This window comes from Lytechinus variegatus, chromosome 2 (genome assembly GCF_018143015.1).
Source record: "Lytechinus variegatus isolate NC3 chromosome 2, Lvar_3.0, whole genome shotgun sequence".
NCBI lineage: Eukaryota > Metazoa > Echinodermata > Echinoidea > Temnopleuroida > Toxopneustidae > Lytechinus > Lytechinus variegatus.
In genome coordinates, this window is record NC_054741.1 from 9,114,317 (window position 1) to 9,134,169 (window position 19,853).

At 35.8% G+C, this 19,853-nt stretch overlaps 1 protein-coding gene across 1 annotated transcript in view; it reads left to right on the forward strand.

Annotated features, from left to right (window-relative positions):
• Positions 1 to 17,310, forward strand: part of LOC121407248 (dipeptidase 1-like) — a 29,957-nt gene extending 12,647 nt beyond the window's left edge. The window contains exons 3-10 of the mRNA XM_041598223.1: positions 880 to 1,012; positions 2,297 to 2,447; positions 3,240 to 3,306; positions 11,684 to 11,860; positions 13,283 to 13,391; positions 13,959 to 14,034; positions 15,015 to 15,153; positions 15,557 to 17,310. Coding sequence (XP_041454157.1) covers positions 880 to 1,012; positions 2,297 to 2,447; positions 3,240 to 3,306; positions 11,684 to 11,860; positions 13,283 to 13,391; positions 13,959 to 14,034; positions 15,015 to 15,153; positions 15,557 to 15,661 — 957 coding nt within the window. The 3' untranslated portion in view covers positions 15,662 to 17,310. The remainder of the gene's footprint in view (positions 1 to 879; positions 1,013 to 2,296; positions 2,448 to 3,239; positions 3,307 to 11,683; positions 11,861 to 13,282; positions 13,392 to 13,958; positions 14,035 to 15,014; positions 15,154 to 15,556) is intronic.
• Positions 17,311 to 19,853: the final 2,543 nt, after the last annotated feature.

Genomic DNA, 19,853 nt, shown 5'->3' on the forward strand with positions numbered 1-19,853 from the left:
CTCAGCCAATCAAAGGCAATGAAAGTTGTCAGATCTCACAACTTGTAAGAATAATAAAAATAAATAAAAGTCTCCCCTTATCTAACTACCAACTGATTTGGTATTCGGAAAGAGGTACATGCGTGACTCAACAAATGTTGATCCATCTAGCCCCTTGTACACTTCTCCATCATAGGCCTATCTATTTTTGTGGGTGGAGAGATAGTTAAAAACGTCTTGTTCACTAAATATATATATATTCCCTTCTTTTCTTCTTCTTGAAAGTTTCATCGTCTATTAATAAATTCCATTCATTATTTTCTAACATTGAGAATAATTATTTTGTAAAATGATTTTTATTGTTCATTCTTTCTCTCTTTCTTTCTTTTTTCTTTACTTAGAATCTGGTAATTCATATAATAAAATTTTATAATTTTGAATCACAGTCAATAAGTTTTCATTTTACTGTCAATGAATTTCAAGCAGTTGTTATCATTGTATGAAGTAACAGTAAGACCATCCTGCATAGTCCTGGGATGGTGGGGTGCTAGGCGTGCTAAAGACCCCCCCCCACCAAAATTTTTCAGGAGGTGCCTGCTTATGTTATTTACTATAGGCAGTATCCCCCGGAAATCAGGTTGACAACCCATCACACACACACACAAAAGGGTTATTGTTCTGAAATGACGGAGAGTTTGGGGACAATGACCTTTTTTGCGTGTGTGTTCTTTTTTTTTTTTTTTTTGGGGGGGGGCATGTCAATTCTTTTTTGGCGACACACCCTTGAACAATACCCCAGCATCTCCCTATCAACATGATTGACATGATTAGAACATCGTTCCCAGCAGGTCCCTGCCAACCAGCCATTTAAACTATATTTTCTCTCGCTCTCATCTTCAGTTTTGGGCTGCTTATACATCGTGTGATTCCCAGTACAACGATGCTGTAATGCATATTCTTGACCAGATTGACGTCATCAAAAGAATGGTTCAAATGTACCCTGAAACATTTGATTTTGTCACAACGGCGGAAGGTACGTTATCGTTTATCCAAAGGCCTAAGAGTTTTACATCAGACTTACTGTCATCTGATCTCACAATAATAATAGTGCAATCCAATGCATAACAAGTCATAAATGAGAAGATCTTAACATTTTGTACTTTGCCACTTTGCCAAAAATTAAAGGAGAAAAGAAATTCCCCTAAAATGACCTCAGTATTTTATCGATCTTTGTGAAGTTTAACAGATTAAAGGGGATTAAACTGTTTGAAAACTCTGGATCATCGACTTAAAATTCCAATACTTCGCCTAATCAAATCGAGAAAAGTAGTATACTAATAAACATGCGACATATGTCAATTATATTGTTTTACTTTTTTTTACAAAGCCATAAAATTATAGTTTTGCCAATACAAAATAGGAGCAAAGTTCACATTCTTTTTTTTTTATTAAAGCGCCAGTATGTGCGACTCTTGTATGTGAAGTGTTATAGCGCAAGCTTGTGGCGATTCACGTGTTAATGATAATAATGATAATAACAATATTTGAAATTATTTTATATCGCACATAAATAATAAAAAAAGAAATATAAACAATCGTGTCAAATCATTATGATCCTATAAAAAATGGTATAGGCACTTAATTAACAATTGTGATCGAAGTGTCTTTCTTTCCTGTCGTAGCATTAAAAGGTATTGGAGGAATTATGTTATGACTATCAGCATGATCAGTATGTTGATATATACAGTTTTATGTTAAACGGAATTTTTTTAGTCTTGATTTTGCTGTTTTGAAATAATATATGAATTTAAATGAAACATTAATGAGATGTGCAAACTATGCACCCGCAGATGATGTTTTTTCTTGCACGTTCTGAAAATGTTGAATCTTAAACTACAGTTTTCCTACATTGTCATTCGGTTATGACCTACTTAAAAAAATCCAAAATACTTTTATATCAGAATAAGATAACTCTTCAGTATTAAGGGCGGCGCTAAAGGACTGTTGAGGTCTGTGGGTTGGTGACTGGTCGCCCTTGTGATCTTTCAAGTGATCAAAAGAAAAAAGAAAGAAAGAAAGTGTATGGAAGAGATGATAGCCTGTGCAACCCATGATTACCTTTAAAATAAAGTTTAATGATAATAATCTATGTAACTTTCAGATTATATCTTCAATGTAACTTCCTTTATCATAACAACACTGATAACGTATTTGCGCGTATATATTTTTTGTTTCCTTTGATAGTATTAAAAATTTTCTTTTTTTAAATCTCATGTCCTAAACTTAAATTATATATTTCCTTTACCCCTTCCTACAGGAATCAGAGATTCCCATGAAAATGGGAAGATTGCATCTCTAATTGGAGTCGAAGGGGGTCATAATATTGATAGCAGCATGGCTTCATTGCGCATGCTCTATGAACTTGGAGTCCGCTATATGACCGTCACACATAGTTGCAATACACCCTGGTAAGAAACGTGATACTGATGTTATGCAATTATTGATATCGAAAAAAAAGTTATGACTCTTTCAAATGTTGTAATCATGGTCGACATTCCTGGGGTGTAGGGCGTGTCCCCCCCCGGAATTTCGAATTTTGTTCAGAAGCATATGTGGGAGGGTCGTCTTCATCACTGCCCCTATCCTCCCTGTAAGGACCCAAAAACATTTGTCAATAGGGATAAAATGTGTTGTGTCCATGTTTAAGGCTGCAAGTATTCTTCTATCAGAGGTTACAATTATATCTTGACTATATACAGCAGAATTTACAACAACAACAAATATCTCAGTGTGATTTTGTAATCTGGTGATGATTAAGACGCTGGTAATGCATAATATCCTTTCTTGTTCATTAAGAAAAATGAAATTCAATTGACAATTGATTTAATGTGTAAGATATTCAATGTTGCAACTTATTTTGTAACAACCGAGACATTATCATACACACAGCCATGTCTCGTATGTAAATAATCAATATCGTGATTTCGATCATGTAATAACATAAGAACGGGAGTATATATGACATCAACCCACCTATTGAATATTCATTACTGCGTGCATATAACTCTTTTCATAGAGCATTGCTGAAGTTTAAACTTTTGTTATCAATTTTTATGAAACTTTCAGCGTTCTGCTTCGTTAACTTTAGTCTATTTATTGAGATACAACTATTTTCAGCCCGGAATTCCTACTTGATATCTTTCCATTTCTCTCTCAGTGTCTGTCTCTTTAAATCTCTATCTCTCTCCCTTTTTCTATAGGGCTGATAACTGGTTGATGGATGAGGAGACAACTCCAGAACATAACGGACTTACTGACTTTGGCAAGGTAATTTTCTTCTAACAAATTTTCTATAAAAAAGCAATATATCCCGACTGTTACTTCACATGCGCTCTAATAATGTGCCAACGTCCAATTAGATTTTAACAGGCACAATATCTGGCAAACCAACGCAGCCATCATCTGTCATAATTAAAGGCCTAACATTGCATTTTATTTCCATTTACATGATAATAGCAAATTCGACAGTCAACTTATTGATTGATAATGTATCACTTTTCTCGAAAAGTTCCTGCGACCAGGGGCCGATTGCACGAAAGGTTCTTTGCAAGAACCGTCTTTCGTTTTGCCTTTTATGATGCGTCATGTGAAACGCATTTTAAATACCTGCAATCATATGTTATTCGTCCGTTAAATTAAACAAAATCCTTGTTTATAAGATGATGTGATATCTCACGAAATCGTCTAAAACATGATATAAAAGCTAGCTAACGAATTTTATTTGTTTATCCTTAATTAATCCATCATAATACTGCGCATCATAAAAGATGGGCGACACGAAAGACAGTTCGTGATCCCCACATCTCAAAAGCTATAGGCTCGTATTCTGAAGTCAGATGTGGTTTAAGTATGGGAAGCCAAAAGTATGAAAAAAATTATTAAGTTTTATGTTTCTTATGTTTACTGTGCTCTTTCCTGATTCATCGTTGGTGAAGACAATCATCTATTTATACTTCCTACACTGTCACAATTATGAATGATTTGAGAGCCAAATGAGCTGAAAGTATGATATCTCTACTGTTAGTGATTATGTAACAATTGGCTATCCATACTTAAGCCACAACTTTAAACCTGACTTCAGAATACGGGCCCTAGGGTCCCAGGTTGTGGATGAATCCGGAAGGGGCTTGAACCATCACACCTTCACATTCTTCCTAATCATGTCAATATTTTTTTTATCATTCATTTATGTCCTTTAACGCCCCTCTGAGAGTTAGGCAGGCCCGTTTACATAGCATCCGGTACGGCGACCGTGCACGGCACCACGGCAATCCGGCACGGCAAAAAAAATCGATCACCACTAAATCCTATGAAACTGTTTCCACTTCAACGGTGCCGTGCCGTGTTGTACAACACGGCGTAGTTTGCCGGATTTGCAGATCGATCATATCAGCAAGCCATTTTCAGAGCACGGCACACGGTTTTTTCACTTCTGGCCAATCACCGTCCAGATAAATTACGTCATTGCCCACATATTTTCTGATCAAGCGACAAATCGCCTGCGGTGAGAGTCTATGGGAGTTTACGTGTTAAATGCAAAATCGCACGTACACGTAGGTCTACGTGTATAACCTGCTGAAGAGAGGTGTAGGAGGACTTGATCTTGCCATTCTTGGTCTGGTAAGCAACTAATTAAGAACTATTTCGCATACTGTATAACTGAGCCCCAGAAAGTAGAGCACAAGAAAATAAGGCCAAATAATATAAGGCCGGAAATAATAATGTGGGATAAGGCCTAACGACAACGTTAGAACTTAGATGTAGGCCTAGGTTAGGCCTAGGCCCCTAATATTAGGCCTAAGTTAAATCTAATTGTAAGATAGACTCGGTCTAACGTTAGTTAGATCTGCTAAGCCTAGCTACGGTACGTCTAACGTTAGAAATGTTAAAAGTCAGGCCTACCTTAACATCTAACTCAGATAGGCTAGATATTTATCCTATAGCCTAAGTCACATCTAGAGTCTAGGTATAACGTTATGCTTTATGTTACTGTTTTGTGTTAGTCTTAGACTCGATAATCCAGGTGACTGGCCTAACGTCGTTAGATTAGATCTAGGCCTACTAAAGAAAGTTAGACTTAGATTAGACTAGGCCTAGGGCAGGGGACTAGTGAGTAGTCGAGTCTAACTAACTTTAGGCATAACTAGATCCTAACGTTAGTTAGATCTAAAATTCTAACGTTAGACAAATAACGTTCACAAAAGTTAGACCTGTTGTTAGGTCTAATGTTAGACCTAAGTAAGTTAACGTCGTTAGACCTCAGGCTCTGAACGAATGAATTTTCAATTACTGAATTAGGCCTACCGCTACTAGTACTGGCCTAGTATAGGCTATAGTATAGGGTCTATTTGAGAGAGGCACTGGGTCGTTTTGTCAGCAGCAAGAGTGGCACTGCAGATAGGAGGGTGGCAATGAATTAATAATAAGACAAAGAGGGGATCAGGAGTGGTGAAAGTAAAATGATCGCCCTTTCCTTTAATTTATCCAGGGGCCGCTCAATCGGGGGCGATGGGAAGGGGTTTGGGTTGGCACTGCACTGTAAAAAACGAGCACTACGAGTGCTGATTTTCTAGTTTAAATTTGAACTAAAAAATCAGCACTAGTGCAGTCACTACTAGTGACTATACAAGCACTGTATTCTGTAAGTGCTAAATTAGCACTTCATTTTTTACAGTGTGGCTTGCCCGAAAAAATCCCCAGAACAAAAGTGACCCTTTTTCAATATGAAATATGTCCTTGTGTGCTGGCATAACTTATTAATCTGCACATTTCTGTCCCCAAATTTGATTGCTTTATTTGTGTAATTTTTTTTTTTCATTGGTTTATTTTTTATTTAGTTTTTTTTTTGGGGGGGGTGGGGCTGAAGTGATTGGGTATGTATACCATACAGAGAAGACATAATTTGTTGACATTTTATTCAATAAACATTATATGCCTAAAAAAAATCATTATATGGCTTAGCTTATAGGCCCATATAGGGGCAAAATCTTTTTTTCTTAGCATGACCCTATGTTTTACATGTACTTTTCAAATGATAAAATGTATTATTTCAACCTCTTGAAAAAAATTCTAGACGATCACTTTTCTCTACAACAAATGAAATCATTTTGGTTAGGAGAATTTATATTTGTGCATTAAAAATGCTGATTGGACACTGGCCTTTCCCGAAACGCTCTTGCAATTCTTCCTTAAAACCTTTGTTATTATTTGCTAATAAGATTTATATGGAATGTGTTGCATGACAGATAACCGACATGGAGGAAGCCCTTATCCTAGAAGTGTAGGAAAATCCAATCCTGTATGACAAGAGATTGGAGATGATCAAGGATACAGAAGTAAAAAACGATGTATGACATGACATTGGGCGTCAGCTTGTAATCTCAGGTTGGTATTGTTTAACGTCATATTATTTTTTTTTCAAACTTCACGATTTTTTTCACTATCAATATGAAGAAATATATTGAATATACATCTTTAGAAAAGAGTTATATTTGTATGTGGATGTTTGAAAGCAAATCAAGTTCACAATCTTACAACTGCAGCTACCTTCCGGTTGTTATAATTCAATGAATATCAATGGTAAGTTTTGGTCTTTATGGCCATTTTAAAAATTGTTTCCACATGTGTAGGATAGTCTATAGTGTTTTGAATTTTAAAAATAACGGAAAGTAAATAAATAAATAAAAGAGCAAGGGTATGTAATATAGAAAGAGACCTTGCTTTGTGATATGGACCAGAAACTTTATACCATTCCCTCCTCACAAATACGTAATATAAATATCACGTCACTTTTACAAGCAAAAAAAAATGAATGAGGCAAAATTCTTTACTTTCAAAAGCACATTGTTAATTTTCGCATTTAAATATTTCGGGGGAAGGGGGGTTGGGTAAGGGTAGGAAAAATTTTCAGAGGTACAGGAATTAGATTTTGTGTTTTTTTTAATCATCTTAAGGTGACGTAGCGAGGTGAGGGACAACTTCCTAAAAAAAAGACAGAAAATGGAGTGGAAGAGTGGTGACGGAGCTCTCTCAAACAAAGCACGTAAATACAAGTACAGAGAGGCAATGGAATTCCTAGTTCTCTATACATACATAATCGAGAGTAAGTTATTCATTATTTTGTTTTCTTGTCCCAGGGATGAGAGAATATGTATATCAATTTGAATTCATGCGAAGAAATGTATTTTGTAAATATGAATTCTGAAATTATGCTGCACTTGATCCAGGTTTAGTTTGGGGGTTCTGACAGGAATTCCTTGCACCAGGAAACGGTCAGGCAACAGCTATGGTATTAATTTGCACTTTGTGCACTCTGCAGGGTCGATATAGAGCTCTCGTACAAACTATACGAATCAATTTAGATTATACATTGATGGTTGGCTCATTCTCTCATGTTTACATCAACCCGTTTCCTGTAATTATTATATACATCCACATTTTCATTTAATATGATTGATCATATTTGTACCTGACTACCTGTGCAAAGTAGTACAGGTTATTAGGTGTTCCAAATCATTGAAGTGAAAGCCATTTGCCTTCTGAAAAGTAACCTGCCCCTTAAAAAAAAAAACAATATAAAATAAAACTACAGACGTTAAGAATATCAATGAATTGAAGAAAAGAAGACTGTATCGACTTGGTACATGAGAGTCGATTTTTTAGTATTCAGTATTCTGAGTAAAACATATGAAATAAATTTGAACATGTGATTATTCTGTCAACAGAACAAGTTCAATATTGGATCCTGTGTTTGACGTGGACACACCAGGAGAAGCCTGTACCAATCAGGAAGAAACTGAGCAGGAGAATGGTGACATCTGTCCACAACGTGGGTCAGGCTTCCTCGTCATCATCCTCAGGCACGTACGTCCGCAACATCAGTCCAGTCTTCAAGTCCCAACTTCACTTCAAATCGAGGACACAATGTTGCAGTAATTTCAAAGCACCGATAGTCATGGTGACAACATAACTGTAGATCAATTTTTCTCCAGTTTGTCCCCCATTGTCCCACACTGTAAAAGTTACCTCAATGCCAGCTCCATTGCCATGATTGCTATGAGGTTAATTTCGGTCTTCTGAACATTGAACATACTACTATAGGAATTAAAGGTTTCGTGTCATCTAAATCCAAGTCGATTCCTATTGATGTGATAAACATCTCACAATTTAAGAATCCAAATATGTTTCGTAGATTTAAAAAAGGTAACGGAAAATATTCTAACTTGCTATGCTCCACCGCTAAAAAGAGAGCTGATATCTTATTCCCTCTGACATTACTCAATACTCATCCAATTGTTAGCTAACAAAGGGACAGTGGTTTGTAGTTTGCCAGAGCTAACAACCTGTCAATAGTCTCAACATAAAAGATGCAATGTCAGACATGCAGCATCACCAACAAATGAAAAGCAGTGTATATATGATTACATCTGAATGACTTATGAAAAATCCATATGAAATAAATCATTTCCAAGAAATCTACAACTTTAATGACTGATATCGTTTTATAAACAACTACACCATAAAATGTGTTATTCTAATTTCCACTTGAATTTTTCACTTTAACATCTCCCATTAATTGTTACAGTTGCAAGTCAGTCTCAATTTGCAGAAATTACGATTTTGAGGGATAATGATCTTCCTCTTTTGTAGATCTGGAAAATATCGTCTGAGCATGTTCACCATTTATCAAAAATATATTTATTTCCTAAATTATACTTGAATTTAAAATCAGGATTTGTTCACAGATAAGAGAAGTTGAACAGTTTGCACATCACAGAAATTTGTTTCATGCAAATATTAACATGACAACTAGTAATGTACTATCAAATATCAACACATGAAACTAGTTACTGTGAAAATAAAAATGATGTGTACTGGACGGAACGTTTCTGGACTAATGTTTTATTTTGGAAACAGAAATGTAGGATTGTTTGAAATATGTCAAAATGTTAGAAACAAAATTTCATCTCTAAACAGAATGGCAATGACACTCCTGGGGCCTGCTTCATAGAGAGGTACAACTATCATAACTTTGTCTTTAATGGTAATATGGCGCAACATCCAATTATAATTGTGGTTTCCATGGTAGATGCCATAATGTTAAAGTACTTTTGAAATGGGCCCTTAGACATGAAAAATACTGACAAAAGAAAGTTGATGGTGAAATAAAAAGAATACATTCATCCTTAAGAAAAATTTTTGACGCCCCATGCATTTTTTTTTGTTTATATATCTCCTATGATTATTTTCTGTAATAAATTAATGAGCATCACTTTTGTTTCAACAACAAATATAATGTAGATTGCTGAAGAACCTAAAATATATTTGGAGCTTAACTAAACTAAAATTAAAGATGTCGACAAAATGAAGTCCAGTGTTGCTCTTATTTATTGGGCCAGACCTCACTTGGCATTGCTTTTAAAGAACAAGTCCATCCCAACAAAAAAGTTGATTTGAATAAAAGAGAAATATTCAACAAGCATAACACTGAAAATATCGAAGTCGGATGTAAAATAAGAGAGTTATGACATTTCAAATTTACGCTTAATTTTCACAAAACAGTTGTACATACACATCCTGATCGCTATGCAAATTAGGAGACTGATGACATCATTCGCTCACTATTTCTTTTGTATTTTATTATGTGAAATATGAAATGTAATTTTCCTCTCATTGTCAAGAGAACAACGATCAATTCCTCCCTAAACATGTAGAATTAGCATTGGTTCAGTCAAGTTGGTTCTTGTTCTCAAAGAAAATATTGTATTTTTCAAAAAATAAAAACAAAGAAATAGTAAGGGGCATCAACTGTTTCATTTGCATGTCACTGAGGTGTGCATATCACTCTTTTGTGAAAATAAGCAAAACTTTAAAATTTCATAACTTTCTTATTTTACATCCGATTCTGCATGAATTATGCTAGTTTGATTTTTTTTAATTTATTCAAATCAACAGTTTTCTTGGGTAGAATTGACCTTTAACAAATAATATACCTTATTCAAAGACAATAGAAACAATTGAAGTTGGAATGGCAATAAAATGTGATGTAACTAAGAAATGAGATGAACAGGTGACAATGGCATAGAAATGGGAAGTGAAGTATGGAAAGCAAAGTGTAAAATAAAAAGATTAATCATGACAAAATTCAATTACATTTAAATAGAACGATCTAATCCCGTATAGATGAGTGAATAACAGAAAGAATATTGTGTCTGTCAAATGAGCAGTCCATCAGATTGAGGCTTCTTGGTGGAATTTAATACAAGATTTATTTATACATAGATACACGAAACCATTAAATATTACTTCTTGCCACGCCTGAAGCAGGCTTCTTTGCCTTGGGTTTTCATGGGTACATCGGACGGTTTTTGCCTGCCGGACGGGATCCGAGCACGGCTTTTTTGCCGTGCCGTGGGGCAGTGGAAACTGGAAATCGGCACGACTAGCCGTATGCCGTGCCGGAATGCCGTGCACGGTCGCCGTACCGGATGCTGTGTAAACGGGCCTTTAGGCTGGCCTTTCATTTAAAGTCCCTTTTTCGTCTCGACACCGAAGGGAGAGATTATCAGGCCGGGTTTTGGAAAATATCGCAGAAATCTACCCTTGTTTAGAAACTATATGGGTTTTAGAATCACTATGATGTGAATTTCATGAGCGTGAGCGATCACAGCGAGCGAAGAATAATAATTATGAAGGGTTTTTGGTATAAATTTTATTCATGATTACAATATCAAGTGCCTACATTTTTTTTCTACTAGCGCGGAATAGCTATCAGTCCATTGTTCCTATCCATGTCTTTATATTTACTTTTATTTCGTTTTGTGTACCCCACCTATTGAATCATTTTAGTTTCCAAAACATCTTGCATTGCAGTACGAGTGAGCGCAGCGAGCGACAAAAATAGAAATGTTGCATCATTATCAGAATACCTAAGCATGGTAAGCCTTCAGACATCCTTTTTTAATTACATTTTTGATAACTTTTTTTATTCAGTCATACAGTAATGATTGAAATCATACTTAACTTCTTGGAGAAAATGAATATGAACCTGTTTTATATTTTTTTGATATTGAAGTGTGAGTAGGCTTATGTGTCATCGGTTCTCTAATTTTGCTTACATGCGAGCAGACATTTCACTCTCTTAATAACTCAAACGTTTTTTTTTTCAGGCAACGAACCTATTATTCAGGGGCGTGGATGAGCTAGAGTACATAAAGAGCAGGTGCGGATCCAGGAGTTTCCAAAAAAAGGGAGGGGGCATTTTTCCGATGAAATTTGATAAGCAAAAAAAAAAAGGTTTCACCAAAAATCGAGGTCATTTCGTCCACAAAAAAAAAACGGTTCACTTTCAAAAAGGGGGCACACTTGCGTAAAAACAGTATATTTACATTACAAATTTTGATTATGACTCTCAAGGGGGGGGGGCACTGGCCGGCTGCTCCCCCCTGGATCCACCAGTGATACAGAGGTACTCTATAATGAGCTATTGCGTCACCCCTCATCTCCCTTGTATTCCTCAGATTTCCTTTAATATTGTGAATGTTCTGTTGATTTCCCTTATCATGATTATGATCAAGTTAGAGTTGTACTTGCTTGATGGCCACCATTAGACACCTTGTCCGAATCGTTGTTTTTTTCATCTTAGGATGTTATTAGAGAGATGAATCGTCTTGGTATGCTTATTGATCTCTCTCACGTCTCGGTGAAGACAATGAATGACGTCCTCGACATCGTCACGGCACCAGTCATGTTCAGCCATACTTCGGCATACGAACTCTGTAACCACTACCGAAACGCGCCAAACAGCATTCTTACTCGGGTGGTATGTATCAACTATGTTAAACTGTGCAAAAATACATTCAATGATTTGGTACCCATTCTCCTAACCTGGGTTGAGTGCAGCATAATGCGGATACAGATTTTGTTGAATTCTTTTGCCTGACGATAATTTATGTAGGTTTGTTTTTTGTATTAATAATTGTGTATTGTATTTGTGTCACAGGCGTGTACCCGGTCACAAGTTTTTGCTTTCAGGGAACTACGCACTCTTCTGATAACAAATATGTTATATATTTTTATGACTAATTATTTTGTATAATTTATATTGAAAAATTATATTTTGCGAAAAATCAAATAAAATGTTTATTTGCATTGAATGGAATATTTATTCTAACTGCGTCCAACTCCACACATGTAGGTATTGTACCCAATCTTCACTTGTTAGGTCGCTCTAATTTACTTTTTTAAGCAAATAGGAACCAGCAGTCTTCCTCAACTATTAATCTAAAACATTCTGAAGCCCCCTCCCCATCTCCGCGTCCCCTATGTTCCATGACGGTTATTTCAGGTAAGGCTCCATTGTGTTTTGAGTGGGGACAAAGATGACATCATTTTATTTCTAATTTGAATAATAAGCTATTAAACCTCTTAAACACAGTTTGTTTCACAGCTCAGACGCTACCCTTGATTTTACTAAGGTCAATTGATCAAAGGACTACTATAATTCTTTTTAGATTATGATCAGCAACCCCGGGGGGGGGGGCACTTACATTGACGAGTGGATACCATGCGCGACCAAAAAAAACCACGTAAAAAGGATGTCCTTTTCACGATAGGGCACGTTACGTACGTAACGTGATAAGGGTGTCAAAAACACAAAAATAATGAAAAAAGGGTATCTATTTCGCTAGGAAAATTAGGTGTTTAGGGTCGAATTTGCGGGGATGATAAAACAAAATTAAAATGTTTTATAAAGGATGTCCTTTTTGCCCCAACACTTCGTGTTTAGAGTCCGTTTTGCGCGAGGTGTAGAAGATGGGATCGTACTAAACCAAATAAGGTAAAGCCGACGACCGAAGGACCCGTAACAATAAAACATTCCTGTACTTGTTTAGGGGTTCATTTCGGGGAATATTTGCTAAGAGTATCGTTTTGTTTCCAATACTTGTTAAGGGTAGGGTTTCACACGCCAATACTTGTTAAGGGGTGCATTTTCAGAATATGGAAATTACATGTTTAGGGTGCTTTTCGAGACCCCATGGTCGCGCATGGTATCCACTCGTGAATGGAAGTGGCACCCCCCCCGGGTCAGCAACCCTAAATGCTGACCTATTTTTTTCCTCCTCCCTTTAAGATTTGCGATATTTTTGTATAGATCATTATGATACTAAGATATCCGAGTCAACACATCCATGCTAATCATTCCAAGTTTGAAATCTGATAATTTGTTTCATATCTATTTCAGAAAGAAAATGGAGGAGTGGTTATGGTGAACTTCTACACCAAATACATCAACTGCCCACCCCAAAATGTTACTGCAGATGATGGCTATGCTACACTTGCCCAAGTAGCAGGTACTATCACAGTGAAATTATAATTTCATCTTTTTTACAAATATTACAAATGTGGTGGTCATCGATGTCGAATCGTACATTGTTTACGAAGGGGCTGGGTAGAGAGGTAATGACGATGATAAGAAAACCTAATCAGGTAATGTTAAAATGCCTACTAAATCCAGTACTCAGTAATTTTGAAATTTGTTATGTGCTTCTTCCCCTCGCTTATAGACAATACACCTGTCCCTGTCATTTACTCGTCGGAGGCTTACTTTAATAGACAAACACTATTACGATTTTTCTATTAGAAATTTCAAAAACAGCCTCTAGCTCATTAAGGGTTAATTATGAAAAAATGTCAAAAAATCATTCGTCCATAGTCAATATACTTATTTTAGACCATGTCCCATAGAGTATAATTCACATGATTCACTGAACACAAAAGATACACGATACCCACAAATCACATGGAAAATCACAATAGATAAATCTTCCGTAATAGGTCCATGATACGACGACCACAGTCACTTCAAACGCGATTTTGTCAGCACAACCATTTCTAATTTTTGCATTTTTTTTCAATAGATCACATGGATCATATAAAACTAATCTGTGGCTGGGAGTGCGTTGGGTTTGGAAGTGACTATGACGGTGTTGGCACGTAAGTTTCCAATTATTTTTATTTTTATTTTTTTGTTGTTGCTTGTTTGCAATTATTGTAATTTGTTATTGATCGCTTTGCTTTTTTTCTACGAATCTTGGAAATCAATAAAGACTTTCATATACAAAAAAATCTAATTATTTTATCATTATTGTTTGTTGGCTTAGTTCGTATGTTAAGTTTATATTATGTTCAGTTCTTGTAGAGCGTATAACGTCTTTTTCTTCGTCATCTTCTTCTACTACTACTATACTACTATTACTACTACTACTACTACTACTAAACCTATAACTAATTTACCACTACGCATTATCAACATTTCTGTGACAATATGTCGATTCATGAAATAATTGCATTGTTGATGATACATTAACGACAAAATAAGTTTTCAATGATCAATAGCTATTTCCAGGATTCTGTTGAAATTAAACTTTACTGATGAATTATGTATCGTCTATGATATTTTTTTCATGATCTCAGCACATCTTGGATATGCTATTTTAGCCAATCAGCTTTAAAGCCTACACAGCAAAAACTGTGGTGTTAACCGGTGTACATAGAGGACCATATCAGTTATTTTACACCGGTGTTAAATTGTTGGTGTTAGTTTTACACATATAGGTGTTATTACATTAAACACATTTTGTTGTTACATTTACACTCTTTGGTGTTATGTTTAATCTCTAGGGTGTAATTTTAACACCTCATGGTGTGGTCCTCTATTAACACCAATTAGTATCAGTTTTAACACCGCAGTTTTTACAGTGTATCTTGTGGTAAAAGCTCGATAATGTGAATTATATTCGAGTCTCCTCTAACATTCCAGTCCCATGATTCCAATCTTAAGAATCAATGTGAATTTAGAAAATATATATATTTTTTAATAATGTGTCTGCTTTCATCAAGAAAAAATATCATCAGGGTGATAATGATTCTTAAAATCAAGTTAGAGTGAACTTCCTCTTTAACCTATAATGCAGTGTACCTGAAGGATTGGAAGACGTCTCGAAGTTCCCTGACCTGGTTGCAGAACTCATTGAAAGAGGGTGGACAGAAGAAGAAGTGAAGGGCGCCCTCGGAAACAATCTACTTCGAGTATTCGATGCAGTGGAGGAGGAGGTGAGTTCGATACTCACACTCTTAAATACTGTCTACACAACAATTGCTTAAAAACATTCATCCAACTCTGCAGGTAGTTTTCAACCAATACTATGCAGTTTTCACCCTAAGCACTCACTATTGGTTTGAAACTACCCAGAATTTGATAAAACTTTTAACCAATTATTGTGTGGACAGTACTTGTATGTTAATTAGAGACGTCTCCGTCCGCGACTGCAGTCTTGACGTCGCGTCGCAGAGACGTCTCATTTGGTGAGATAGACCTGTTTATGACCTTTGTAGGCGTATACAAGTCATTTGGAGCTATTTATATAAGCCAAGGAGCTCCTTCGTTAAACTATATACAACCTAATACTGATAGACCGAAGTTTAAACTTATTTTTATTATTGTTTTCCTCCACAGAGAGATGCGTTGGCAGCAGACACCTTGCCTTACGAGAACACTATGCCCAGGGATAGTGGGGCAGAGGTGAACAACACATGTCGTACCTATGTCTATAACCCATAATAATCTAATGTTACTCATTCAGCGTCCGAGGATCATGCCTGGCTGGAGATTTTGAGGTTCTTCAGATTCTCAACAAAGTTTATAAATTTTAAAATATATTAAATGTCTTTTGAGTTGACCTTATCTCATATATATATATATATATATATATATATACATGTATTTTGCTTGCAAAGTGAAGAATAATTTCTTCTCAGTAATGTCGTCCATCTATAACCAAATGTCATAATGTCTTTATATATATGTACAGTATATGGATAAAAAATATTATGTCACAATTTGTATCATATTCTATCTGTTTCATGCAATTGAGAATCTCGATTGGGTAAAAGGATTAGTGTGGTAAAGTCCTTTCAACCGATTTTATTCAGTTATACCTATAGTTCCAATTATTCAATTCGATCTCCACTATTTTTTAATGTCTCGCCAATCAGAGTTGAAGGTAAGAATAAAAAGAGTCACAAGCAAAAAAATAGGAGAAGTGTCTCTGATCTCACCAAGGATGGTTTTACCATGGACCTACTGTTTTACTAACTGTGGCGACGTATCGTCCGCCGAGTTTCATTCCCTCGCTTATCCAAATCGCAGTTTACCATTTTTTCACACCCTTATTTAGGATGTAAACTTATTTCTCTTAGTTGTGTATGATAATGTGGTATTTTTATATTCATGTATGTTAGTTGTGTATGATTCATGTATCTTAGTTGTGTATGATAATGTGGTATTTTTATATTCATGTATGTTACGTTGGCTTCGAAGGTGTAAAAAGGTGTCTTTTAAATACATTTATGATAGTGAATGAATTATTTTCATTTCTTCGGAAGCACAATCTCAATTATATTTGATTTAATTCATTTTGGATTATTGCATTTAGGACATACAATAGTCCAGAGACTGACACATACAAAACAATATAGAAAAAATGAAATGAAAAATACTTGCAAATTAACAAATAGAAGCAAATAAGCACTATAAAAATGTATTAACTGTAAAAATACTGTTAAAAATGTTCAACAACGCTGATAAGCCATTTACTCTAACAACTATTGTTTAAACTTTTAAACAAGTTATTTTAAAAAGTTTAAGCAATAATTATTAGAGTGACGGGCTTAAACAGCGTTGCTTAACATTTTAAGCAGTGTATATATACATATACATCATGCATTATAAGGAGAAATAATATTATGCAGAATGACGGAAAAAATATGTTGCCGTTTGCGCAAAACTGTTGTTTTGTGTGAATGGTAAGTTCTTATGAATATGTACAAAATTAGCTGAGGAGAAATACTGAAAAATGAAGTTATACTGTATGAATTTTCCTTATTTGGGTATTTTAGAGTAGTGATGCATGGCATCATTTGGGCTTTTTGTTTATAGCCCCTTCGCCAGAATTATTAGTAAGCATTTAATCATAATGAAAATATGTGGAGTCTGTAGACTGCGATCGTATTATGACTGTTTATCATGTTTGTAGGCTTGGGCAAAGATTTTTACTATTATTTTTTTCCAATTCCATTTTCGGTGGACGCTGTGTGTTGCTAATTTTATTTTAAGGTCTGTGTAGATCTTAATTGCAAGTACGAGCATCTTTTAAAAGTGTTTATCTCTCAGACGTTTGAGTTGATAAGTTTATACAGATAAAACTCCCATGTTTGCCTATTCTGAGTCTTCACTTCTCTTTTTCGATTTCCACTCGGTTTGTTTTCCAACGCAAGTGATGATGATGATGGATGATATAGATGATGTTGATGATGATTTTTTTTTTAAACAAGTGCACGCCTAGTTACCAATTATGCATATAGCATTTCCATTTATTTGAAATCAGGATAAAAGAGCATTGTCGATTAAATGCCTTGCTCACGGGCATAGGTGCCGCGGCTGGGGATCGAACTCTGGACTTTCCATGTATAGCCAGGCGCCTTAGACCACTCGGCCACGGCACCTCCACTGATGATGATGTTGGTGATCGATGATGATGATGGATGATGATGATTGCTGCTGCTGATAATTATGATGAATTATTAAAATGATGATGATGGATTATAATAATGATAATTATGATTTTTGGCGCCGCTTTTCTGATCGTGACGGCGGCAGCAATTATGATGATGATGATGATTGCTGCTGATGATGATGATGGATTATAATAGTGATGATAATTATGATTTTTGGCGCTGCTTTTCTGAGCGCGACGGCGGCAGCAGTGGCGTTGTCAACATTGAAATCTTATAACCTTTATGGTCAAGGTTTTTTTTATGCCATCATAACTTAGAAACCAGGCTTAAAGCCCCCTTACACCCGACCTAATGTAGGCGGTCAAAGGGTGACGAAAGGGAAAATGAAGGTAATGCACGCGAATTCAACGAATTCAAATAAAATTTCCGTTAAATCATGCGATCAGTAACTATTGTCAAATTTTATCAACGAGCGGTAAGCGAAGGATAAATATGTCGTGCAAAGAATATCGATTTTGCGGTTCATCTCTTTGAGAAAATTACGGCCAAAGGCGAGCGAAGGGTTAATATGACCCAATAAGAAGAAGGAACAGTGAGCAATGGTTTTATATGGCGTACGATTAGAAACGAAGACCAGGGAATAGATCAGGCAATCTTGATCGTTGTGTCATCGCGTCCTTCGTATCTCGAGATCGGTCCACTTTGGCAAAAGCGCGAAGAACACTGACTGACACGAACGATAAACGAGTGATTATCGCAAACTAAATAAGAGATGCGAATTCAAACAGATGACAAACGATTTTTCAATTCGTCGGGAAATTTTAAACATTTTAAAAATTTCCGCGCGAATCTGAATAATCGCAGCTGTTAGTTCAGGAGGTGTACGAACCCAAACACGAAGGGTAAATATGATATTTACTCTCAGTTAACCATTGAAAACGATTTTAAAAACTTGCCTTTCGCCAGCCATCAGAAGGCATATTTCAGGCAATTCGATCAGGTGTTAGGGGGCCTTTAGAAAGTATTTGGACCTTTTTAATGAATTATGGCCAATTATGCAACGCACTGTGCGCACATCTTACGACCGGTCCATGCACGATCTGATCATTTTGGGTTAAAACGCGTTTTGCTAGTAAATGTGAATGATAAGCATCTTTATTTGAGGTTCAAATTAACTGAAAGAATACTAATGTAACCATTTTTGATGATTAGAAATCTTTAATTTGGATTAAAGGCCAAATTGTGTTTTAAATCGTAACCAACCGTACGATTGCTATGACGTCATTACGACTAGATTTTAAATTCGCTTTTATTCTAATGAGGATGATAGCATATAGTCACAGATTTTCAGAACATATATAGTTATTCGTGCAATAACTTAGAACATTACACAGTAAGATATTCCATCATCAAATTCTAATACGTTTAATATCGGGTCGCAGAGCAGACGTAAGATGTGCGTGGCATTAATTCAATTATCACTGAACATCCTGCCCGAGTTTGAGGTCACATGACCTCTGTCAAAGTGATCATTTAGGGTCAATTAACTTTGGCGAAGTTGGGGTTTGACCACCCATGGACCTACCACTAGGTCCATGGACCACCGTAACTTCGAAAGTTTACGGATCTGATTCATAAAACTTGGACACAAGACTAATAAAAAGTCCCACTAAACATCCTGCGCGAGTTTCGAGTAAAATGACCAAGGTAATATAAGATCAATAAAATTTGGCCATTTTGGGGGTATTTGCCGGGGGTATTTGTTGAATTACCATATATCATAACTCTGAAAGTGTATTGGTCTAGTTATAAAACTTGGATATAAGAGTAATCAAGTATCACTAAACATCCTGTGCAAGTTTCAGGTCTCATGACCAAGGTCAATGAACTTTGGCCATGTTGGAGGTAGTTATCAAATTGTCATAACTTTCAAAGTTTATGGATATAGTTTATGAAAATAATGTGGACATATATGCCCTCGAGTATCACTGACAAGTCTTAGGTCATGATAAAGGTCAAATGTCATTTAGGATCAATGACCGTACTTTGTATCATTATATTTATGAATGGTGTTTTTGTGAATAATTATTTGATAGTAGTTTTCAAAGTCAGCACTGCTGGTATATTGAATCGTGTAATGCAGGTGAGACTGCCAGAGGCGCTCCACTTGTTTTTTTTTTTTATTAATCATTTATCTTGTTATTTTCAAAGTCAGCACTGCAGCTTGACACAATTTA